Source organism: Microtus oregoni, unplaced genomic scaffold (assembly GCF_018167655.1).
Source record: "Microtus oregoni isolate MIOR12 unplaced genomic scaffold, Mior012 000004F_ref0000308, whole genome shotgun sequence".
In the NCBI taxonomy this organism is placed as follows: Eukaryota; Metazoa; Chordata; class Mammalia; order Rodentia; family Cricetidae; genus Microtus; species Microtus oregoni.
Window position 1 is genome coordinate 58,032,663 of NW_024543063.1, and position 25,565 is coordinate 58,058,227.

General features: G+C 43.8%; 2 protein-coding genes across 2 annotated transcripts in view; both read left to right on the plus strand.

The window, feature by feature from the left end:
• Positions 1-15,141, plus strand: part of Ces5a (carboxylesterase 5A) — a 28,043-nt gene extending 12,902 nt beyond the window's left edge. The window contains exons 7-13 of the mRNA XM_041650542.1: positions 780-884; positions 2,155-2,295; positions 3,734-3,802; positions 6,352-6,499; positions 12,595-12,744; positions 14,527-14,599; positions 14,676-15,141. Coding sequence (XP_041506476.1) covers positions 780-884; positions 2,155-2,295; positions 3,734-3,802; positions 6,352-6,499; positions 12,595-12,744; positions 14,527-14,599; positions 14,676-14,907 — 918 coding nt within the window. The 3' untranslated portion in view covers positions 14,908-15,141. The remainder of the gene's footprint in view (positions 1-779; positions 885-2,154; positions 2,296-3,733; positions 3,803-6,351; positions 6,500-12,594; positions 12,745-14,526; positions 14,600-14,675) is intronic.
• A 2,126-nt stretch (positions 15,142-17,267) lies between these two features.
• The window catches only part of LOC121447353 (carboxylesterase 1D-like), a 38,017-nt gene continuing 29,719 nt past the window's right edge, over positions 17,268-25,565 (plus strand). The window contains 2 exon segments of the mRNA XM_041650543.1: positions 17,268-17,396; positions 24,520-24,773. Coding sequence (XP_041506477.1) covers positions 17,268-17,396; positions 24,520-24,773 — 383 coding nt within the window.

Sequence of the window (25,565 nt, forward strand, 5' to 3'; positions counted from 1 at the left end):
AAGTGACCAACTGTCACATGTAGACTCGATATGTTGGCTATGTATGCAGCTAAAGTTGAATCCTCAAAGCACCAATGACCCCCAGAGGCTTAAGGGCAATTGTAGTTTTACAAATATGGAGAACTTGATGGTAAAGCAAACAGTTGCCTAGCAACAGTCTGGGTAGCAAAGGTGTGAGACACTGGCATGCTATGAGATCAGGGGAAGAAGTCGGACTGCAGTGGTTGGAAGGGATGTCCTGGAGAAGGCAGCCCTTGGGCCTGAAATTAAAGAAAAAAGTAAATTATAATTGTGGAATAAAAACAAAAGCAAGGTTAATGTCTTTAAAGTAGAGAAAAGACCCCTAGAGATTCCTGGCCACGTCTAGGACTGAAGTTTGACCAGTACAGATAAAGTCAGTGTTGGTCTCAAGGCCTCAGCTGATGTCTGGAGCTTGCAAAGCTCTCCCTCACTCTTGAGGTTCCAGCTTCACTCCAATATCAGAACCTTATGACATTATAACTACGTCTACAGGACTGGCATGTCTGTGACGAGGAAGGAACTCTGACTCCAGTCCACGGCCACAGACTGACAACTCAATTCCCTCAGCTCTGGCAGTCACTGGAGTCAGGATAATGGTGATCTAACCTCAGTATAGCAGCACGGGCCTACAGAGAGGCAGGTGACATACTGGACTTCACATGCAAGGAAGGACTCTGGGCCTGGCAGAGGCCACTTCCCAGGCTTTCATTCCCCTGGGCGGGATACCGACTACTGTCTTTTCCCTTCTCTGTGAACAGCTGCAGGTGGTTGCTGATGTCTGTGGTTGCAGTGTGTTAGATTCCCAGGCTATGCTGAAGTGCCTCAGGGAAAAGTCTTCCTTGGAGTTGCTGAGCCTTGGCAAGGTGAGGAGAGATGGGAAATTTGTGTGGGTAACTCAGAAGATGGTAGTGGCCAAACATTGTATCTGTTTTATTTGCTTTGATTGGAAACTTTGACAAGAGAGGGGTTGGCGATTCAGGGCACCCTCTGAATGATGTGGGGTTTAGGACTCCTGCAAGTGACTTAAGGTGGGAGACGGACATTGCTCAGCCCAGGTTGTTGCTTAGAAGTTGAAGGCATCTGGGAAGAGGACCATGCTTGTGCCCCATGACTCCAGAAGCTAAAATCAAGATTAAGGGCTGGGAATTATAGCTGAGAGTCTTTTTTTTTTTCCTGTTGTTGTTGCTGTAGCAGAATATTCTGAGCTATCTGCTGCTTATGAAGGAACTGGCAGAGATACCACTGCTGCAGGTATTCAATCAAAGCCTGACTGGCACTAGAGAATCTTCAAGATTAGATGGCCAATTGGACTGGATAGATTTTAATGGATCTTCCGGTTTGAGACTCTTTGCTAGCCCTCGAATGATTAAGATTGTTACTTCTCAGACTCAAATGTTTGTAGCTGCTTGGCATGTATAGAATATCTGCATTCTGGAGTCTATAAAGTGGATAATGGCCACCCACCATTGTCAGCTCTTCATGGTCCCTTCTACCCAGTTCCCTACACATGAACCTAAAAAGAAAAAGCATGATCAGAGCGGTCAAGATAGCTCATCCAAAAAAAAAAAAAAAAAAAAAAAAAAAAAGCATTTACTGCATAAGCTGAATGACCCCAGTTCAATGCCCAGAACCCACCTATAGGTGAAAGGAGAGAAAACTCACACACAACACAGGTGTCCTCTGGCTTTCACAGACACTGTGGTATGTGCATGCTACACCCCCTCCCCTACACACACGATAAAAAAGGCACAGTGAAGGGTTCGTACCTCCTTCCTTCATCCTGGCTACTCTTCCCCTCGCCATTTGGCCAGAAGTTCTTAAACTTGAGCAGGCATCACTACCACCCAGAGGCGATGGCTCTCAGTGTTCTAGATTCAGCTACTGTGCTAGCTATTATTTTTCTTTAGTTGATATTATTATTATTGTTTTATTATTCGGTAGGTGAGAAACTATGGCACAGAAAAATTTAGATATTTTTCCTTTTTAAGTAAATGACAGGACAGGTCAGAAACAATGCATTTAACTGGGCCTCTAGTGTTTTGTTTTTCCTCTTTCCAGATGCCTTTGGACCATCTGGGGACAATAGTTTTTATTAACAGAGGTAACTGTTGCTTTTTCCTTTCTTGGTTGCAGAAAACAAGGTCATTCACTAGAGTGGTCGATGGTTCTTTCTTTCCCGATGAACCGCTAGAGCTGCTGTCTCAAAAGGCATTTAAAGCACTTCCTTCTATCATTGGAGTCAATAACCAAGAATGTGGTTACATTCTGCCCATGGTAAGAATTCTGTATTTCCTCCTGCTTCTCCCTCAACAGCAAGGCAACCGCTTGCTTCCACTGGTGATTCTTCGTGTGATAAAAGTCAGAACCTATTGCTCTTCGGCAACAGAATCTTCCCGCTGACTGGAAGAGGGTGTCTTAATCTGTTTGATGTCATTAAAATGCAATCCTTGGTACTGGGAATTTTAATTTAGACCAGGTTTATTTGGCTTATGATTCTGGCCAATAGAAAGTAAAAACAGTGTGGCGACAGCATTTGAAGATGACTTCACAGGCTATGTCGCAGCATGGTGGAGAAGAAGAAAGGGGAAGGGCTGCATGCAGAAGGGGCCCAACATAAAGAGGTGACCCTACTGGATAACAACTCATTACCTGGAAAACTAGCTAGGTCCTAGTAATCTCTTCAAAAGATGGCGCACCTTTGACCTAATCACTTTCACTGAGGTCCCACCTCTTAGAGATTTACCATCACACATTTACAATGGGTACGAAACTTCCAGCCCACGAACCTTTGGTCAGATGTACTCAAACACATCTAAACTATAGGCAAGAAGAACCAGGGTCTGGAGGATCAACCATATGTCTGTCTTGTTCCATATACAGATTTGTTGCAAAAGAAGTAACTGTGTGAAGAGGAGAGAGTTGGACCCATTTGTCTTTACTAAAAACAAACAAAAGAACTACAAATGATTGTTTAAAGTAAATACATTTACTACTTCAGATAGGTTTTAGAAATTTCACTCTTTTAAATATTTTATATTCAGTCTTGGCCCTGACATTCTCACTTCTGAGAAGAGTTCGTGTCTACAGTGGAATTAGGGCATGCCGGGAAGTTGTACACTTAGAAACGCCAAACCTTCAGTAGGGGGCACTCTCCAGAGACTGCGCATAGTTAAGAAATGCTTTTTAGAGCATGCTCAAAGCATACAGAACACACTGGGAAGAAGTCTTCTCTAGGGGGTGTCAGGATGGCAAGGCTAAGCCTCTCTGAGGAGGGCTGATTGAACAACAGCCCGGGTGAGCATGGAGGGAAGCTTCCTGGACTCTGGGCTTTATGAAGCTTCTCATCTGACTTAGAAGTTTGAAGGAGAGATTAAATTCATTATGATGTCAAAACTCATTTACCTAGACCAGCCTCTTTGTTTTAAACTGGCGGGGGAAGGGGCCGAGAGATAAAGGAATCAGGGACCATAATCATCGTGACCAGTCCCTGGAGTGCCTTTCCCATGCCAGACACAGGCCTAAATGGGAACTAACAAGCAGGCACCATCTCTTCTACTATAGTTCTAAAGAAGCTAACTTTCAGAGGGTGCGAGCGGTGCTCCTGTCTCCTCGCCAATAAGGAGACAGCGGTGTGTAACTCACTCATTTAGCCTCTGCTTTCCGAGCAACGAGCCCAGATGGTTTACAGGGAATACCCTTCTTCTTTCCACAGAAGGACACCCCTGAGATCCTCCTCGGCTCCAACAAGTCTGTTGCTCTTAACTTGATACACATTTTCCTGGTAAGTGACAGTGGGTGGTGTGGCTCTCCAGAGAGTCATCCACTTGGCAGAAATCCCTGTTCTACACATGGATAGAGGTTAGAGTAAAGACATTCCACTCTGATTCATTAATCAACTAGTTAATTCAGTAGACTTTTTATTGGTTCACAATCCCTTATTCACAATCTTAAGGTCAAAGAGCTCTAAAAACCCGAAGGCTTTCTGTAACCTTCATATTAGCCAAATGCGATCTGTGGCCACTAGACCTTTTAACTTCTATGCATTCATTTTCTTTATTTACGCCATTATTAATCTGTTTCTGGCACATATTAATGTGGATTTGGGGGTACTTTCCCCCTCAAGAATGTTGCAAGCCAGCACATATACTGAATTATCTAAGTATGATTTGAAAAGTTATGAATTATGAAATATACAGGGGGCTAGAATTCTATATTTACTTTGAGGTCATCAGGCATTGTGTTAAGTTACAGCATTAACAGTCATGTGCTTATCTATTAAATTGTGAAACATTTCATATTTCAGAAACAAGCATAGTAGTATCAGGTAGACACTGAGGTATGAAGATAAATTTATTTTTTCCCTCCTGTTCCTTCCATCTTCTTTCTTCCCATAAACATTGATATAGCATAATCACAAAGCCACATTCATTGCTTTTATTGACTCATAGAACATCTGTTTACTGAAACTAAATACTCTAAAACTTCTCCAGGCAATGAGATACAGTGTGGGGTGAACATACTGTGTCTCATGAAGCAGAGCAGATGAGAGCCCATGGCCAGTGGTGTCCACAGGAGGATCAAGGTAGCTCCCTGCAGGAAGAAAGAGTTTCAGGGAGTCAGGAGTGAGCGGAGCATAGGAAGAACTATAGGAACCAACAGGGAGCTGAGGAATGGGAAGAGATCAGCTGAGGGGGTGACTCCCGAAGGCGAGGATCCATGAGAAACAGGGAAGGGGAAGTGATTGGGCTTCCATTTGAAGGTTTCTTCTAGCTAAAGAGTCCAGTGGCCTGACTGGGTCAGTCAGGGGACTCTTTAGTCTCTGGGCCTTGGAGAAGAATGTTTGGTGAGTCTTGACTAGCCAAGGAAGTGAACTTAGCCTGAAGACTGAAGGATATTCATGATATAAACAGAGCAGTGGGATCCCTCTGCCTGTTTGGTAGATGCTCCTTGGAGGAGATTTCCATTGCTCTGGGTCATAGGGGAAGGGGTACTGGAGAAGAAGAAGGACATTTCAAATGCTGAATGTGTCTTGAGCCAAATCTCAGGGGTGGGAGTAAGTAGGTTTTCTGGGATGGCACAAGAGTGAGGGCTGAGCTGCAGGGTCTCTAACAAAGACCTGGTAGCATGCTGGAGCTGCTTCATAAGTGGCAGCCATTTCTCTGGCCTTGATCCAGAAGCCCAGAGTCTGCCTTGTGACTGTCATCTGGTGGCTTGCCTGTGACTGGTAGCCTCTCCACCCCTCTGGACACTTCTAGGCCTGTAAGGTCTGTCATTTCGTGATCCATGTGGACAGGCTCTCGTACCAAAGCCTGCACAGCTGTAGTCCTCTCTTACTCTGGGCCCGATTAAAGCACCCTGAGACTTCTGAGCTCCTGAAGAGTGGGTCTCAGCTGCACTCCCAGACGTGGCTTTGCTGCCAAATTCCATAGGCGTGTGCCACCAAAATAAAGGCCAACAGCACAGCAAATGTCCCAGTATCACCTAGAGCATTGAACCCTTTTCAACAGTCACCATGGTGCAGGCCCTTCCATCCTCAGGAAGTTGACCTTCCACAGCCTGTCATTGGTACTCAGGGTAAAATCAACATTAGGAGACTCGGAGGCAACTGGAGTTGGCTCAAAGAATGCATCAAATGCCCATCAGATGGAGGCACTCAGCAATGGGATTCAGCAAGCAACCGAGCCAAGGCCTGCTCTCCTCCAGGAAGCACGCTCTCCTGGTTGTCTCCTGTACTCCTAGAATGACCCATTTTAAAAATTATAGCTGGGAAAACTAAGGCTACAAGAAGCCAAATGGCTTAGAGGCAGAGCTTGTTCCAGAAACAGGGATAGCTTTGTGGAAGTGTGGCCAGTGCGTCATACAGCACTTCCTTCTCTGAAGGTCCCTCTCTTTAGCTCGGTGTTCTGCTGTCACCATCTGGAAATTCTTAATAACTTTGGAATCCAGGACGCCAGATTTTCCCTTGTACTTAGCACCATCAGTGTGTGTACTGTACATGCTCAGAGCATGGGGTTTAGATACAGACTTGTGAAAAATTCATTGGTCTATCAGTTTGGAGCAACCATTCCACTCTCTGCGTGTCTTAGTTCCAAATCTGTGCACTATTTTTAATGCATCCTAGGATTTCTGTGTGTACAAAATGAGCCAAACATAGACAGCATTTACAAGTCTGCCTGTCCAGGCTAATCCTTATTAACAGGTTGGCCATTGTTATTGACTTGCATTTCCTATGACCGTGATATTTTCTTTTCCTTTCCCTCCCTCTTCCATCTCTCTCCCCTCCCTCTCTTCTCCCATCCCTCCCCCACTTTCTTTGCTTTCTTCTTACAGCACATCCCTACCCAGTATTTGCACGTTGTAGCTAAAGAATACTTCCATGACAAGCACTCCCTAACTGAGATCCGAGATGCTTTACTGGACTTGCTTGGAGATGTGTTCTTTGTGGTTCCTGGGCTGGTCACAGCTCGATACCACCGAGGTGAGTCTGAAGAATTCCTCTCGGGGCTACAGACAGTGAGGTAGGAGGCTGTGGGGGTTTGTGTTGCCCACTGAGGATCCACCTCCCTGCCCCCCCGCCCCCAGTTGCTTCACCATGAGGATCTTTTTGGTGAGTCCATGATGGAAGAATGCTGTATCCATTTTTGCAGTTCCAGACCATGGACTACTTATTTCCTTTACTTTTCTTCGCTTTTCTCCCTGGAGTTGGTTGTTTTTCTAAACATCTTAGCTGTAGGAGTGAGGGGGGATGTGGGAGAGAAGAAAGCATCCTTGGGGAGGGGATATAAAGCTTGTCTTCTCCTTTCATCCATTCCCCTCTCCCTTCTCCCCCCTCATTTTCCTTCCCTTTGCTTTTCTTGTAACAAACACTTAGCCGTGACCTCCGTTATGCTTGATTTTGTTCTATTTCCTGGAAATTTGGCAGTGAGCAGAATAAATGCCCTGCCACTGTTCTAGTGAGGAGGACTGGAAAAAAGGAGCAAACACATTAACGCAGACTGTGTTTGATGACGATAAGTGCAGTGGCACCGAAGGACAGAGGCTGTGGGTTAGGTTGCCATGGGAGATCGCTGCTGCATTAGGTCTGCTAATGACAGGCAAGATGAGGACTGTTGAATCTGGTGACCTTGGCAACCACTTTAATGTAATGATAAGAGAGTGGAAGTCTAATTTAAATGGTTCTAAGAAAATGGGGGGAATTGATCTGGAGACTCAATTTAAAACAGCTTCAATTCTTTTGTAACCATTTTGTAGAAGTTAAAATTTACATGAAAATGCAGCTATGGCCAAATCAATCCTAAGAAAGTGCAGCAAAATGAGAGGAGAAAGAATTCACTCGGTTTCAGAACTTATCATTGAGCTATGGTAACTGAGCAGGCCCCACCCCCTCACTGTGGAGCTACGGGCAGTGGATGGTCGCAGGGTTAGAGAAAATCACTTTTTGTGGATGTCACCACTGGCCTGTTTCCCTTGTTTTAGAGGGTTATCTCACTCATGGACATACGGGCAGCACTCACTGGGTTTAGTAGGTTAGAAAATTAAAAGACATCAAGTTGGGAAAGGGAACAGGTAAGGTAGATATAATCATTTTTCATTATATACATCTATACAATTCTCAACAATAAAGAAAAACTTACAAAGGAATATACACTCCTTTAATTCCAGCACTCCAGAGGGAGATCTCTGAGTTTGAGGCCAGCATGGTCTACAGAGAGAGTTCCAGGACAGCCAGGGCTAGACAGAGAAACACTGTCTGACACACACACACACACACACACACACACACACACACACACACTAATAGTTGTGTTGGCTCGGGGTAGACAAGTCGAGCAGTAGAGTGTAGTGAAGAACCCACTCTCTACAGCTAAGAAGTGGGGCTGGAGCTCCATGAGATGACTCAGTGGGTAAGGCGCTTGCTGCCTGAGGACCTGAGTTCAATTCTCAGAGCCCACAGAGTGGAAGGAGAGAAGAAAAAAAGCTAATATGTTATCCTCTTGTTTGCACACAAGTGCTATGGCATACCACACACACACACACACACACACACACACACACACACTACACATGTGAGCTCACCATACACACAGGGTCTAACTGAAAACACTTGTGAGTGCCTCTGTTTTTGTTTTTCTGCTTTGTTTGTGTGATTGGTGGTTCCAGAAGTTTATGGAAACCTCAGTAACATATTACATCGTAAACTGATCACTAAGGTACCAGAAAACGGCTTCAATGGCAACTTAGAACAAATAATATAAGCTTTATAAAGTTAGTACAGAACATCAGTAAAAAAGTTCCTCAACAGCACCCGGACAATCAGTGAAACACAAAACTCAGATGTTGGTAGGATCAGAATCCATCATGTCCACACGAGAACTTTTGTTGTTGTTTCTGTTTTGTTTTTTGTTTTGTTTTTTTTAAATTCCATTAGATAAAAAAATCAAGACTGTTTCTCTTACACACAGGAAAAAGAAATTAAGAGAAACTGTTTTTGAGGAACTCCAAACGTTGGAATTGTTGAACAAAAGCTTTAAACTTTAAAAACTTAAAATTTAAAAACTATTTTAAATAAACGGAATGGCGGGAATACCAACCATTATATCACCACCACCTCAGTGAAAATCTGCTTTTCAAAATATGTTTAGATGTTTAAAGGAAGCCATGAGAATAAATTATCACTAAGTAGTGGCTATAAAGAGATATGCTTTATTAGAAAAAACATGAGCCTGGGTGGTGGTGACACACGCCTTTAATACCAACAGTCAGAAGGCAGAGGCAAGCAGATTTCCATGAGTTGGAGGCCAGCCTGGTCTACAAGAGCTAGATCCAGGACAACCAGGGCTGTTATACAGAGAAACCCTGTCTTGAAAAAATAAAAAAATTAAAAAAAAAAAAGAAGAAGAGACACATGAGAAGGAGCTGAACAGCGTGGAAAGGCACACTAACTGAAATGAACAAGTTACTCAAGAGGTCCATTACAGATGTGAACGCATGAAAGAAAGAACAAGGAACTTAGTTATAACACTTGAGACACTTAATCCCAAAGAGAAAGGAGTGAAGGAAGATGGACAGAGCAGAAAGAGATCCTGTGGGACAGTCTGATCAATTGAGTTTATGTATAATCGGATCCCACAAAAGACAGGGGAGAACACAGAGGCAGGAAGAATAAGTAAGACACAAAATGTCCCAACGTTGTTGATGGTCCGGCATCTAAGAATTTCAACAACCTCCATCTTGGAAAAACTCAGAGACCACAAAGAGAAACATCATAGCTAAAGCCGAAGAGAAATAAGAGAGAGAGCTTCAACGACACTGTGAGAGAGCCGATACTTGTCATCTAGAAATGAGATTATCATGCTAAAAAAATGATGCTGATCAGAAAGCACGGGGATGACAGAGTCACAGTGCTGTAAGATGAAATAGTCAAGGCTGCTAACCGAGAATTAGGTCTCTGGTAAAAACCGCCCCTCAGAAAAGAAGGAGAAATTATGACATTTCCTGGTACACAGACCTTGAGCTCACAGTTGACAACCTTGCCAGGGAAGAAAAGGAATCTTTCAAAGATTTTAAGCTGAAAGAAAGGGCTGAGGAAAACATTTCAAAACAGGTAAATAACACAGTGAAACTAACCTTGTAAGGAAATATGGAAGTCTTTATTAATTCATTTTTGTTTATAACACCCTCTTTCCTAAGTGACCTTAAAGACAATTTCATAAGACAATTATAAATCTTTCAGTAACATACAATGTATAGAGACATAAATTTTAGTCTTAACAGTTTCTGTGCTATCAAAAGTAAATTAAAATTAATTTGAACTTTATCATAAGTTAAGATGTGAGTTACAAATATTGAACATTAATTTAGAAAATAATTTAAAATATGAGTAAAAGGAGTAAGAGGCGGGTTGGGATGATGCACCAGAAAATTCTGGTATAAAAGAAGGCAGTAACGGAGCAACTGAAAAGCAAAGCTGCTGTAAGAGACATAGAAAATAACAAAGCAGTGGAAGTCAGCCTTCCCTCTTATAGTAAATGTAAATGGGCTCATCTCTCAGTAGGCAGCTGTTTGTAGAGGGATTGAAGAAACTCTGGCACACGCTATAAGCAGAGATTCGCCTGAGAACCAAGGGCGCACATCGGCTGAGAGAGAAAGAATGGCAAAGATATTCAGTGCAAACAGCCACCAGAAGAGACCTGGGCCTGAGGCATAAGCTAGACACAATAAATCTGGAGACGGAAAGTGCCACAAGACACGGGGAAGGTGTTATACAAGGGCGTCTGCCCCCGAAAAGCACCAGAATTAAAGACCTGTGTGCACTTTATGAGAGAGCCACAAAATCCATGAAGTAAAGGTCACAGAAAAAGCTTGAAGGGATAGTTTTATTATAATAGTTTGAGACCTTAACACCGCATTTTCAATGACGGGACAATTGTGCAAAATATGAAGAGGGAAATAAAAGATGAGAATAATACTATAAATCAAACAGCCCTAACGATGCACAGAGAGCATCCCATCCGGCAGCCATCGGAGTCCTCATTTTTCTTGTGTATGTGTGATGTCCTTCAGGATCAACCCCATGTTTGTCCGCAGAACAAACCTCAGCACACCTGAGAGAGTGGAATATGACCCCAGAGGAGTGCAGAAATCAGTAGGAGGAAATATGAAACGCAAACATGGAAAAATTAAATGACATAATTTTCACACTTAAAATATTATGGCAAAATCTGTATGACAAAACATTTAGTACTTTAACCGTTTTTATGTAACACCTGTACATGAAATAATATAGTATTTGTCCTTTTTGTTGTCTAGCTTATTAGCACAATGCCTGAAGGTTTATCTACTTCCTAGGATCTATCAGGATTCCTATCTTGTGCTGAGGAATATTCTTTGCCTGTATATACCACATTTAGTTGTGATCATTTGAGTGGTTCTGCCTGTGGTGAATTATGCTGTTTGGACACACATGTACAGATAGACATTCTATGCCCATCAGAGGCTGAATTACCAGACTACACAATCATTCTATGTTTTGAAGAACTGCACTTTACTTTCTACAGCAGCTGTGCTATTTTCCCGCCCCTCCACCAATGCACAAGAACAGCAGTTCCCCCGACGCATCAGCACTGGAAGGGTTAACTATCACATATGAATAGATAGGGGTGAAGTGTCATCCAGTTACAGTGTTGGTTTGTGTTTCCACAATGATTAGACAAGTTAGGGTGTTTCCAGGCTCTTCTCTGACATTTTAAAATGAACTTTCAAAACTAACACAAAATAATGGATCTTATGATGAGACTTCATACATATATGTCATTGATTCTCCCTCCTACATATCGGTCTCCCACCCCTACCCCATCAGTTGCTTGTCCCCTTCCTGCCCTTAAACAACTCTCCTTCTGCCTCCTCTGTCCCCTCTTCCTCTCTCTCTTTTGATCTCCCTCCATATGTATGTGTATATATGTATATACAAATTTGCATAAATACCACATGTAAGAGAAAATGTGAAATATTTCCCCAATATTGTCACATCTCTTAGAAAAATGTTTGTGCAAATCCTTTGCTTCTTTTTTCTTTGATCTGAGAATTACTAATTTTCTTTCAGGGATTCTTCATATATTATACAAATTAATTCTTTTTTGAGAGGATTTGCAAGACATTCTGTGGGTTGACGTCTTGCTCTGTTGGTAACATTCAATAACTGGAAACTGATTTTAAATTTTCATGCATAACCTCAGTTACATTATCAATCTTAATTGTGTATTTTGTGTCATATGTTAGAAACCATTTCCAAAGAAAGATTTATGTTTGTTGTTTTTAAGTGTGTATATGTATTGTGTTGATGGACATGTTCTGTGTGGTGAGTTCATGATTATACACAGATTTGTAAAACCTCCTCAAACTCTACATTTGAAATAGGCACTTTTTATTATCTGTAGAATGGTAATAGAAAGAGAAGGAGTGGAATAAGCAGAAGGCAGATGTTTTGTGGTGTCTTGCTGCAAGAGATGCTGAGAAATGAGCCAATAACTGAAGGAAAAATGGAGACCAAGGGTATGTGTGTTTGTGTGTGTGCACGTGAGTTCCTGTGTGTGTGTGCTCAGGTATGTGTGCCCAAGTATGTGTGTGCATTGTTACAGAGAGAGGACCTTTGTAGAACAGAGGAAGGGTTGCATGTGTGTGGATTATTCTGGAAGGAGGGGGATTTCTCTGTGTGCCTCCAGACACCTGACCAGGGTCAATAGAGGAAATTACAAGGTGTATCGGGGTTCAGTACGAAAGTGTTTTTTTTTTTTTCTTTTTTTAGTGAGTAGAATTCTTTCCTTCTCAGGGTGTGTATGGGTTGTAACATCTTTGTCACTAGGAATAAGAAGATTGTTATGGAGGGGAGTTTCAGACTCAAATAAGAAAGGAAAGAAGAGAGGGAGGGAGGGAAGGAAGGAGGGAGGGAGGGAGGGAAGGAAGGAGCGAAGGAGGGAGGGAGGGAGGGAGGGAAGGCTAGTGGGCAGGCAGGCTGGTTTATGCGGGACCACACTTACTTGGGTACATGCCTGATGTTTTCTATTTTTTTCTCAGATGCTGGTGCACCTGTCTATTTTTATGAGTTTCAGCACCGACCCCAGTGCTTTGAAAACACAAGGCCAGCCTTTGTGAAGGCTGACCACACAGATGAAGTCCGCTTTGTCTTTGGAGGTCCTTTTCTGAAGGGTGACATAGCCATGTTTGGTAAGTAACTAGCTGTGGGCTCCTCCTGCAGGCACATGGTCAGTTGAGAAGAGTCAATTCCCCACTGCGTACATAAAACTCTGCTCGGCCGTTCACTATACACGAGTCAGTAAGGACTTGCTGGCTGGGATTTAATCACCTGAGGAGTTTACAAGCACACGCATCACACACACACACACACACACACACACACACACACACACACACACTGAAAACTTACAAGCAAATTACACATGGGAAATACCAGTAAAACATTTAGGTTAAATCACCATGTAATGGAGGTTCTTCACTAATTCAACCTGGCCTGTGACACAGAATAAAACTGTTAGTGAGTTTGTGGGCCGTGGTTTAGTCTTTTATTTCTCTAGCCATCCTTATCTTAGAGATAACAAGGTAGATGCTGCTAAGCTTTTTATAAGATTGAAACTAATCGTCATAGAGCAAACCAAGAGTGCTTAATACAGGAAGCTCACACACCTGCCTGGTAATGAAAGGCCTCTCCAACTAGGAAACAGGGACAGCCTTAGGGCTAGGGAGGTAAATGCCTTGAAAACTAGTCTCTAAAGTCTATAGAAAAGAGCAAGCTAATAAAAACTTAAACAACTTATGGAAAAGTAGATGTGTAGGTTGCCTTTGATGTATGCAACCCTCTCAATTTTAGTTACAGCATAAGAACAGGAGACTACCCTTGACGGCTGAATCATTCTTTCTTAAGTCAGTCTGTGTTTGGAAGAACGGTACATTGAAGTGGTGTATTAGAGCAGGGATGGGAAACAATTTCACTAGAATATTGGATACTCATACTAGGTTTAATGCAACCTTAAATCCAATTGCATATATGTATGTTTGAATGCATATATTATGATTTTATAGAACAACACTTGTCAGATTTACAAATGACCATGTAGAACTATAGTAACTAGTAGATACTATTCCCAGATACAACCTCTATAGAAAGAACAAGATACAAGTATGTACCCACCCACGAGCAAATGTGTAGAGAAGGGCCGGCCTGCACACGGCACAGGTGGAGCCCGTCTTCCTGGGTGTATCAAAGACATCAGAAATGATGCTTGCTTTTGGGTAGGCAGCTAAGTACCTGCAGAGAAGCGATGAGATTTCCCTGGCCTTTGTCCTGTGCTAGGTTTGCAAGTGAGGTCAAAGTGATTTGAGGGTTTGCTGATGCTATAAGCAAATGACATTGTTTTATAGAAAGACTGCAGCATCTCTGGAATTGGTTTTTGTTAGGGGCATCTTGGAATCAATCTTATCAGATAGCAGTGGTTGACTGTAGTTAATGAGAGAGAGAGAGAGAGAGAGAGAGAGAGAGAGAGAGAGAGAGAGAGACAGACACACATAGAAAGAGAGAGAGAGGGAGGGAGTGAGGGACGGGGAGAGAGAGAGAGAGAGAGAGAGAGAGAGGAGAAGGAGGGAGGAAGGGGGAGAGAGAGAAAGAGAGACAGACAGACACACATACAGAAAGAGAGGGGGGAGGGAGGGAGAGAGTAAGTAAGGGAGGAAAGGAGAGAGAGAGAGAATGAATATCCCAAGAATCCTGCATTCAAATAGGAATAGCTAGAGTGAGGTCCAGTGAGGAAGGTATGTTCAGCTTGCATTATTTGGAAGCCAGGATTTCTTGGATGATGCCTCAGCTGCATATGGGAGCTAGGACTTATTTGTAAGGATTCAGAGAGGGGCCAAGTTAGGAACAGCCTCACCGAATGGGAGGAGCCTCAGGCCCAGGTGAAGCTGGTGAGCAGCTGGATTTGTGTTCATCTGCAGAGAAAGCCACTGAGGAAGAGAAGTCGCTAAGCAGGAAGATGATGAAATACTGGGCTAACTTCGCCAGGAGCGGGTGAGTGAGCCGGCTGGCCTCCTTGCAGTCAGGCGTCTGAGGCTGACCACCTCATCGGAGTCTGCTCTCATTTCAGGGATCCTAACGGGGCCGGCCTGCCTCCGTGGCCAATCTACGACCAGGACGAGCAGTACCTGAAGTTGGATTTGAACATGAGTGTCGGACAGAGACTGAAAGATCAGAGAGTGGATTTTTGGACGGATACCCTCCCCCTTATCATGTCTGCTTCAGAAGCACTGCCCAGTCCCGCTTCCCCCTTAATCCTCTTTTCTCTACCTCTGCCTTTCCTTTTCTCTGTCGCTCTTTAGAAGTCATCACTGTGTGGTTCTGAATTTTTTTCCTCCTTCTAAGTTTCCCCATTAACCATTATCCTCATTCCCAGTTGAGCTGCTTTCTGTGGGAATCTCTGTTCACTAATCTGCTTTAGCTGCTGTTTTATGGGCTTAGGGCTGAACCTCATGAAATTCTTTTCAATGACTAAAAATTCAATTTGTCTTAGAAGGTAATGAGATTTTCTCAATGAGTCTGAAGGAGGCCTGGCCCATCCCTCGCCATATAATGATCCTGTTACTCACATGAAATAAAATCAGAATGCAAAATATATGCAAAATATATAACAGAATTTAATTTGTGCGGATAAATCCCCGCCTTCCCACACCACTCAAGATACAGATGCTGAATAAAATGGGAGTCTCTTAACCTCACTGCAGCAGAGCTTTTAGTGTGAGCCAAGTCCTGGGCACTTCTGGCTTTGAGCTAAGTCTTAGTGAGATGTGTGGGAGGGGGTCATGCTGGAAAGTGTTCTTCTCTGACGTCATCCAAGGTCCAGGGAATTAGAGGTCTAAAACCAGAGAGCAAAGGTCAGGCAGGAATGAGGAGAAATGAGGCTTTGCAGATGGAGTTAAGATGATTTTGTGATTCGCCAAGCTATGCCAAGTGTATTACATATACCAGACATGTCTCTAAGTGTATCATATATACCAGACATGTCTCTAAGTGTATCATATATACCAGACATGTCTCCAAGTATATTACATATACCAGACATGTTTCCAAGTGTGTTACATATACCAGACATGTCTCTAAGTGTATCACATATACCAGACATGTCTCTAAGTGTATCACATATACCAGACATGTCTCCAAGTGTATTACATGTACCAGACATGTCTCTAAGTGTATCACATATACCAGACATGTCTCTAAGTGTATCACATATACCAGACATGTCTCTAGGTGTATTACATATACCAGACATGTCTCTAAGTATATCACATATACCAGACATGTCTCCAAGTGTATTACATATACCAGACATGTCTCCAAGTGTATCACATATACCAGACATGTCTCTAAGTGTATCACATATACCAGACATGTCTCTAGGTGTATTACATATACCAGACATGTCTCTAAGTGTATCACATATACCAGACATGTCTCTAAGTGTATCACATATACCAGACATGTCTCTAGGTGTATTACATATACCAGACATGTCTCCAAGTGTATCACATATACCAGACATGTCTCTAGGTGTATTACATATACCAGACATGTCTCCAAGTGTATCACATATACCAGACATGTCTCCAAGTGTATTACATATACCAGACATGTCTCCAAGTATATCACATATACCAGACATGTCTCCAAGTGTATCACATATACCAGACATGTCCCCAAGGGATCCTGTAGTGAACAAATGGCACGCAAGAAGGTATTGGGAAAGAGCCACACCTCTGAATATCTTACGGTGTAAGTTTGTTGAGTGCTACTTGGGAGTGGCAAGGTGTTTTAAGATTTAGCCGAGAGAGAACTTGATTTAGAGTGAGGCCTTAGGCTTTCTCCGGAGAGCTTATATTTACACTAGAAAGGATGGAATCAGCTTAGCCACCTGGTAGGTGGGTGTGTGTTCTACTCCCCACTATTCAGAAAAGGAAGATGACAGTCTTACCTTTTATATCCATACTGTACCTGTGTAACGTGCCACAGTTACTGTTGTGACTGTTTCAGGATTACACATGAGGTGCAAAGAGGAAGTGGGTTTCTGAGATGCCAGGAACTTCGAGCTTATTTGGCTCAGACATCTCCCACCGACAGACTAATTCTGATGGCCCAGAAGTGTTTTCTTCGGTACACACACACACACACACACACACACACACACACACACACACACATGATTTGCAATTAGTAGTGGGCTAATTAGCAGAGGAACTTCATATTAAAAGCCATATTCCCAACTTCCCTAGAAAATAAAAACAAACTCTGGGATCAACAAGGTTCTGTCCTCATATGTTGGGAACCCATGGACCTCTTTAGTTCATGCTGAAAGATACACCTTCCCCGAGACTGTCTGGAAACATCTTCCAGAAAACTACCAGGTTTCTCCACAGTAAGGCCCTTTCCGCCGAGGTGCGTACTCTATGAACATCCAACATTGTGGGCTAGCTCTAGCTCAGGTGGTTTTGGAAAAGATACCTGGGTCACTCTCTGGTTCTAGGAAGAGGTCATGCCATTTTCAAGGGAGTTGGAAAATTCCATAACCACTGCATCTGTAGAGAGCTCTTTCCTGTGTTGATATTTGGAAGAGCTATCAGTTTTAAAGCACTTATTCAAAACAAAAATGTTACATAGTTGGGGGAGTGGTGCTTGGCTTTCAAGCATGAGCAGCAGGATCGACATACAGATGCTGGGTGTGGTGGTGAGCACCCTATCCCCGTGCCGGGGAAGTGGAGCGTGGCGGATCCCTGGCTCACTGGCCAACCAATCCATCCTTGCTGGGGAGCTTCCGGCAAGCGAGAGACCCTGTCTTAGAGGAGGCGGGCTCCGTTTCTGAGGACGACACCTGACATTGTCCTTTGCATTCCACACACGTACACACGTGAATACACACGTGCAGAACTCATGCATTAAACCACTATTACATTAAATGGTAAGTGTGCTTCATTTACATGGCCCAGGTCCAACATCCTCAAATAGGGTTCTAATTCTGGCAGGTGTCTTTCTAGTCACATTTCCATGTCGCCCAGATGCAGAGCCCTATTCCGTCCTGTTCACATGCAATCTTATGTATTGCGGAGTGGAAGCTGATATATAAGTGAAAGTTGGGGTTGTTTGTTTTCTATTGACTGTGGCTCCCCTCTTGGGAGTGTAGAGGGATCATTTGGGTGAATATTCTGGTATCCAGTGGCTGGCCAGTCTCCAGCCACATGAAGTACAAGTTTGCACGGGCCTGGCCATCTGTATTTTCAGTTCACAAACATCCGATGCTCACTGTGATTAAGAAGCACTGAGTCCGTCCTCAGTCTATGTAGACTTTCTCAGTTGCTATCACCTCCCCAGAAATCTGTCTTAATGTCCTCACGTGGATGAATATAGGTCCGTTTTAAATTTTTTGGTGTTTTGAGACGCGTTTCATGTAGCCTAGTCTGGCCTTGAACTCAACACGTAGCTGAGAGTGACGTTGGATTCCTACCCCTCTTGCCCCTACTACGCAAGTGCTGGGGTTGTAGGTCCGTGCCTCCACACCTGGCTTTAGAAACGTCTCTTCAGGACCTATTTTGGTAATGACTGTTTTTATTTTAAATCGTTGTTTATGGAATCAGGATTTTAAGAACATGGGTGGGCGTAAGCCAGACGTTTTCAGCTTACTCTTTGTCAGCCACGGAAGTCCACTGTCCTCAAGAGCCACACCACTTCCTCCTCATAAGCGATACAAGAACGTAGTATATACCCACCATCTATGCTTTTCTCCCATTATACAAGTCTCAAATATGCACTAACTTTCTTATTTTGAAACAAATAATTTGTTTTCTTTTTACTCGGAAGGATTTTTAGCTCCTCCACTCCCAATCTCGGACCCCTTTCACTAAACCAAATCAACATCAAATTTAGGACGGGAACACCGGTCTTTGCGTGTGAATTTCGCAGTGTCCACAAGATGGCAGCACGACAACACGGGAAAGGCGCTTTCTCCTACGGGCGGCTCCTGGCGGGTGGTTGCAATTCTAGGATGGAACACAAGCATCCCGAACAGATAACTAGAAAGAACAACATTAACGTCTTTCGTTTTCTCTGTAGTGTTTAGCATGGGAAGCGGTGTATTCCATGACAGGAAAGGCTAGACTCAAGGGCAGAACAGAGGTTGAACAAGGTCTGAAGTGTTTTTGTGTTTGCGCTTTCCTGAGATGTTCCTAAAGACAGAGCCTCCGAAAGACAGAGCCTCAGGTGAGGCCAACCTTCCTTCCAGACTGGACTTTACTTCTGTTCTCTGAAGGGCCTTCAGACTGTGTGTGGATTATTTGCTCAACTCAGAAGCCCAGTTCTCCTCTCTCAGCCTCTGGCCTGAGATGCATGTCACGTTCAGTCTTTCTCAGAGGTGGGGGAGAGTAGGAATTGTGCTCACCTGACCTGGTGCTTCTCCAGACATCTTTCTCACGGTTGAGGGGGAGACTGTTTGTTTATAACCTTTGTCCTCAGCTAAAGTTGTTTTAAGTGTGCCTCATTTGTTCCCTGGGAAGGAAAGGGCAGGAAAAACAGAAAACAGAATAGAACAAAACAAAACAAAAACCCAAAAACCCAATCTACTTTGCTATTTGAGTGCTGGCTTGAATGGATTGGAACTCGAGGATAAAGGGTGTCCAGGAAGGGGACAGGCCAGGAAAGGCATTGTGGGAGCTCCGTGGCAAGCATGCAGGGTGATGTAGGGGCTGACCAGGAGAGAAAGTGCTTTTGATAGTGAAGTTGATACAGTATGCGTGAGGACCTGTGGGGACAGTGTTCGTGGCCTGATCTGCAGGAAATATGTCAAACAAAGAAACAAAACACAAAAACAACAAACCAAAACCCAGAGAGTCATGCTAGTCCATCCTCTGCTGCTGTAATAACATACTTGAGGTTGAGAGGTTCGCAAAGATAAACAGCTTATAGAATCCATAGTCATGGGTTCAGAAGCACAGTGTTGTTATCTGCCTGGCTTTGGGGAGGACTTCAGCAAAGATAGTGCTGCAATGGTGGGGCATAGTTAGAAGAGAGTGGCAGGAGAGCTAGGGCCAGCTACAAACAACTACAATCAACCATCCTGTCCCTCAACATCTGGTAAACACCACTGCTGAACGAATCAGAGAGTGGAACACGCTTGTCCAATATGCTGTTCCCAAGGTGGACAACATTCCAGAGAGGAGCCTTGCTTTGCATAAGCTGTGACCGTCATCCCTTCTTGATGATCGTTCCGAGCAGTGTTCCTCCATGTCCTCTGCTTTAGTTCCTGCCTCTAGATTTGTGCCTTGAGTTCCTGGCTTGACTTCCCTAAGTGACAGACTGTGCCCTGGGGGCTATGAGTGGAAATAAACCCTTTCCTCCCCAAGCTGCTTTGAGTCATGGTGTTTATCACATCAATACCAGTTCCAGAGTGTACAGCACAGAATCTAGAACCTGGGAAGTGTACATAAAATAGAGCATCTGGCCAAGGCTCTGGCAGCACATGTTCACTGAAGCCCCGGGAGATGCCTGCAGTGACTGTCATCCTTGACCAATCTACCGCCTGTCACCTAGCTGGTGACAGTGGTCAGGACAGATAGAGTCTGTATGTTACTAAGTAATGGTCAATGGTTTGCTTTCTGCATTAAGTAGCTTGCTCTTAGGTATAAATTGTTTTGTAAATATAGTATTTCATTGTTTGTGTTTCCTCATTTACTATTTTTATCTTATCATCATTTAGTTTGTAAGTAAATTAATATATTTTCCATACGTTCCTTTAATTTTATTGTTTGTAATGCTGGTCTTTCATTTATAGAAATGAATGCTTGAAAATAAATACATAAATAAGAAATAAATAATGCATTTAAAGAAATTTAAAGAAAACCCAAGGGCATAGATGGCATGCTTATATGGTGTAAACCTCCAAATATAAAGCTGAAAAGGGAGGGAGTGGAGGAGAGGGTTGAGTCCAAGGAAAAGATATCAGCCTGAAAAGCATGCCCTGGCAGCTCACTTCCTCTCCCTAGGTCCCCCCTTCCTCCTTCTGACAGCTCAGTCATTTGGCTATGGACTCATCAAAGGATCACTAAGTTACAAAACTCAGTGGCCTCATGACCTGCTCACCTCACTCCCACCATGAGCTGGGGTCAACAATTCAATACACGAAAGACTTAGGTAGAGACATTATGATGAAATCATAGCAGCAGAGGCCTGAGTAAAGTGTATGACCACGTCCAAACTTGAACACCTAGAACCATCGGAGATACCAGACCACAGACGCTAAGGGATGTGTCCTAATACCCCAGTTGAGCAACGTTAGGGCTTCAAGTTACTCTATAGTGTTGCTCCTTCTTCTTAGAACCCAGTTTGCTTGATGCTCTCTGACTCTGAGGCTGGAGTTCTATAATGGGAAAAGTCTTACATACAAAGTTGGATATATTTATGCCCGTCTGCTACTTGTTACAGATGAAAGAGGGTAGACATGGCTTGGTGGCACTAAAGGACTTCGGGGAAGCTCTTTGGAAGAGGGAGGTGTATCTGCTACTTTAGATGATGTAGTTGGTCTACTTCTGCAGGGCGGAGTTTGAGGTTTGGGGAGGAGATGGACATCCTTTAAGAGGAGCACAGAGAAGTCAGAGCTGGAAGAACCGTTGTCATTCCATGATGAGTTTCCACGTTCTGGTCCTGATTTTACTTCCTGTTTGCATGGCTTATGGTAAGTCCCCTGAAATACAGACACACAGAAGCCCTGTTCCAGGGAAGAGGTGGGCAGAACTGCAAGGGATGACAGGGTTGGTTCTGTAGCACAGTTTATGCTCAAAGCACATGCTTGAATTTGGGGCAGTCACGTACAACCAGCCTTGGCCATGAGAGATGATACAGATGACCATACAGTCCCTAAGACCCTGTGGCAGACGGCAGGCTCAGGAGGCCACTATGCTGATGGCAGGCTTTACATAGGGATGTTCAAAGAGATCAGATTATCTCCCCCTTGATTCTCAGTCTATCTCTAGCTGGATCATGAAATCTCTAAAATAGATCTTTAAATTTTTCTTTTTAGCAGGATGTTAAAGTATGGACCAGGAGCTGGAATGTGGGTCTAAATGTAGCTCAGGCGTTAAGCTGTGCATCCTTTAGCCGGTGTTCATTTTTCTGTGTCTGGGTGACCCTATTTCTAAAATATGGGTAGTAATAATGCTTATCTTATTAGGCTGTAGTGAGGAGGAAAGTGGTGCTTTTTTCTAGAACACTTAGCTCATGCTAGAGAAGGATGCCCACATAGGACATGAGTGCTGCCAATGGGCGTCAGGTCACTCAGGAGGTGTGGAGTGGAGAGAGGGTGGGCAATGGCCTTTGTGTTTCCCCTGAAAGGAAGGGGAAAGGTGGAAAAAAATTGTGTGTAGGACAGGCTATATAGAGTTATCTCAGAGGACTTTGGGGACACATAGGCTGTTTCCATTTTCTGGTGATCAGTTTTGGGTAACCAGGACAGCTTGAGGATGGTTCAGGCTATGAGACCCACGTGAAGCTGGTGATGAGATAGTGAGCTATCAGAGTCCTGGCAACCCAAGCCTCTTCTGGATTTTAATCTTCTTTCTGGACATATGGCACCATGAGAGGCTGGGAACTGAGTGCAAGGCAGAGCTGGGAAGGACCCAAATTTGGAACGGGATGTTACTCTGGCAATGCCAATATATTTTCGTCTTTAGGAGCTCACTACAGGCTGCTTCCAAATCCCACTCATTCACCACTTAAGTGGGCATATTGACAAGCACTCAGCAAGGCTTGAGAAACTGTACCAGGGACTAGAACGCACACTTGGCACACAGCAAGTGCCTGATATGTGAATCTGTGGACACTCCCTATTATATAAGCCACAACTGCTCTTGGTCCTTTCTCTGCTCCTCCTCAGGGAATTTATTCCCCCTCAAGGCTGCTGACCATAGACATACAGGACTGTTGGTGGTAACCATGGAGCAGACATATGAGTTTGTTGCTTCACTTTAGAGTTTCTGGTATTAATGATTGTGTTCTTAGACTATTGGTGGGGCTATGTTCTCCATCTTAGACTGAAAGCACTATAAGTCAGAATACCAGAAATTGAGGACTAACTTGGCATGTCTCTGTGAAAGTTCATAAGAGAGATATTTGTAATAATTAGCAGTCACCATAAAAAACGTGAATATCCTTAGCATGTAACTGACCATGGGTACTATGAGACTTGAATACTATTTTTATTTTCAATTTATCTTAAATCATTTACTCATTATATGCTACCAGTCCATATATGTTGGGAGCAGTGAGACCCCAGATCCTGAATATCTTGTAATCCCCTGATCTGAGTGCCTACAGCTGCTCTGAGCACGAGACCTTCAGGAGTTCCTGATGGCAGGAGAGTGGTTTCTGGTGGGTTTGGCTGGGGCGTGGCTATCTCTATATAATCTGCCCCTGAACACAATAAAGGAGGCATTCTTGGGGAATTCAAGGATGACCTGTGTCGCTGTCTCTCTGTCTGTCTGTGTCTGTATTCTCAACCTCCAGTCCCTTGCCCGAAGCTCGAGAACTGGCTTATAGCGCACAGAGTGCAGACACGGGGGCTCGGTGCGCGACACATATATTACATAATACTTTTTTCATCAGGAATGTATATCATTACTATATTCATCAACTACAAGTGATTACTAATTATCAATAATTACACGAGAAAAATCCAGAATGAACAAGAGAATTAGAAGAGGGAGGGGGGGACTTGATCAGGGGAGGGGGAGGGAAATGGGAGGCTGTGGCAGGGAAGAGGCAGAAATCTTTAATAAATAAATAAATTAAAAAAAGAAGTACAGATACTATTCTTTAAATCTCCCCCATAAAGCATGTCTTCTCTTAGGCCAAATCTGGATTGTTTTCCTCTCTGCCCACACATTTTGGGAGAGATGTTGACAATTTACCTGTCTCCACAGCAACTGGGAGGGCAGGAGTCAGGATATAATGTCCTGCAGATGGTACCCTGGTGCATAGATTACTGAAGCCCAGACAAGGATGTGTCAGGACTAACCATAATGGAGTGTTGAAAGAGGATGGGGTTGATTCAGTGTTCCCCACAGGCAGAAGCATGGCAGCGGAGAAGCATTGTTTTCTCTGAGAGAATCTTGTCATGAGCACACAGAAGCCTGATACCCAGTCTTTACTCTCTGTATGGCCCAGCTCAGAGCTAACAGAGGAAAGTTCTAGAACTAAATATTTTGTCCTCCAGCATGCCTGTAGCAGATTATTGACCACAAAATAATCTCAATCCAATGCTAGATTCTACCTGCTCATCCCAGGCCATCTTCTCCATCTCCCTCTCCTCATGGGACTCTACTTGGTGGCTTCATAGTCACCTGCCACCATTCCCAGCCAGGCCCTATGCTCTGGACTCTCTGGGTCTTCACACGGTCTCTTTTCTCTGTTTTATACACTCTCTTCCTATCTTACCTTCCTCCCTCTCTCCCCATCTGTAAATCCAGTTCCTCCACGATCACACCAGTTAGGAGGTCTCGCTTCTTCTGACTCCTAAAACCCTTCCTGTTCTTTCCCAGGATAAAACCTCTTTCACTCCAGAGCCAGGGCAAATGTGTCTGTGGCTCTTTCCGTACTGGGCATTCCCCCAGAGACAAGAGGCTATCCTTCCTGCTCATCCTCTCACCCATCACGCCCTGGGACCACAATAGATAAATGCTTCTGGAGACTTTTGAGAGAGAAACTGAAGGTCTTGTTCAGTAGAAGTTCTCTGTTTACAACCACTTTGCTTGGATAGTTTTATACCTCCAGTTCTGATTTATTCATTCCATCATTCTTATGAGTTATTAAGAATTATCTTCTTTATTTTATGTGAAAAGAGTTGAGGCGACTTACTCAAGGTCACATGCATAGATAGTGGAAAAACTCCTGGAATCCAGGTCTGGTCTTTTCCTCTCTGATGTGTCCTCATGTTTTCTTGTCCAGCAGGGCACCCATTCTCACCACCCGTGGTGGACACTGTTCATGGTAAAGTCCTGGGGAAGTACGTCAGCTTAGAAGGATTCTCACAGCCTGTGGCCGTCTTCCTGGGAGTCCCCTTTGCCAAGCCTCCTCTTGGATCCCTGAGGTTTGCTCCACCACACCCTGCAGAGCCTTGGAGCTTCGTGAAGCATGCTACCTCCTACCCTCCTATGTAAGCCTCTGGGGTGGGCCTGGGTCTCATCCAACAGGGGCATCTCTCTCAGTGACACAGAAAGAAGTCAGGCAGTTCTGTAAAAATTGGAGTCCCTAAGAGCACTGTAGAAATTAAACCAGGCTAAAACTGTCACACCTTCTTACAGCCCGTATCCACCATGTGCTTCTTGTGAGTCGGGCATGCCCTGGGAGTTTGAATCCATGAGCAAAGAAACCAGTTATCTTCATGATTCTTGCTGCTAGGAGACAATAAGTAAACTAATAAATTATTTAGTGAATATGATAGAAATGCTAAGTGCTTTGATGAGATAAAGAAGTTGAACAGTAAGATTCTGTCTGTTCTGTCTTAAATGTTGGTGAGTGGTGTGGGTTGGGTAAGAATGGATGTGGGTGAGAGGAAATGGAGGTTCACTGCAAATTCAGTCTTGCTAACTAGTCACAGGCTGGTGGTCGGTGTTCCTTGTCACTGTGGCCCGTGGGTGAGAAAAGCTGGATACTCCAGGTGGTCCGACCGCCACTCCCCAAGAAGTCGGGACACCTGCCAAAGTCAGTTCAGACACTGTCCGTCTTCTCAGGTCCTTCCAGAGGGTTCCAGAACCCCACTTCTTTTGGTCTTCTAAAATGTCTTTCCCTTTAAGACAACACTTAGTCTTTTCATTTCTTGATTACAAAAAGCAGTTTGCAAAAAATTGTTGGGAAATACAGGAAGCGGAGACAGGAAAACTGAAACCGCATCCGTTTCGTCACCCAGAGAGAACTGAGGGCTTTTCTGTCGTACTTTCTCGTCCTT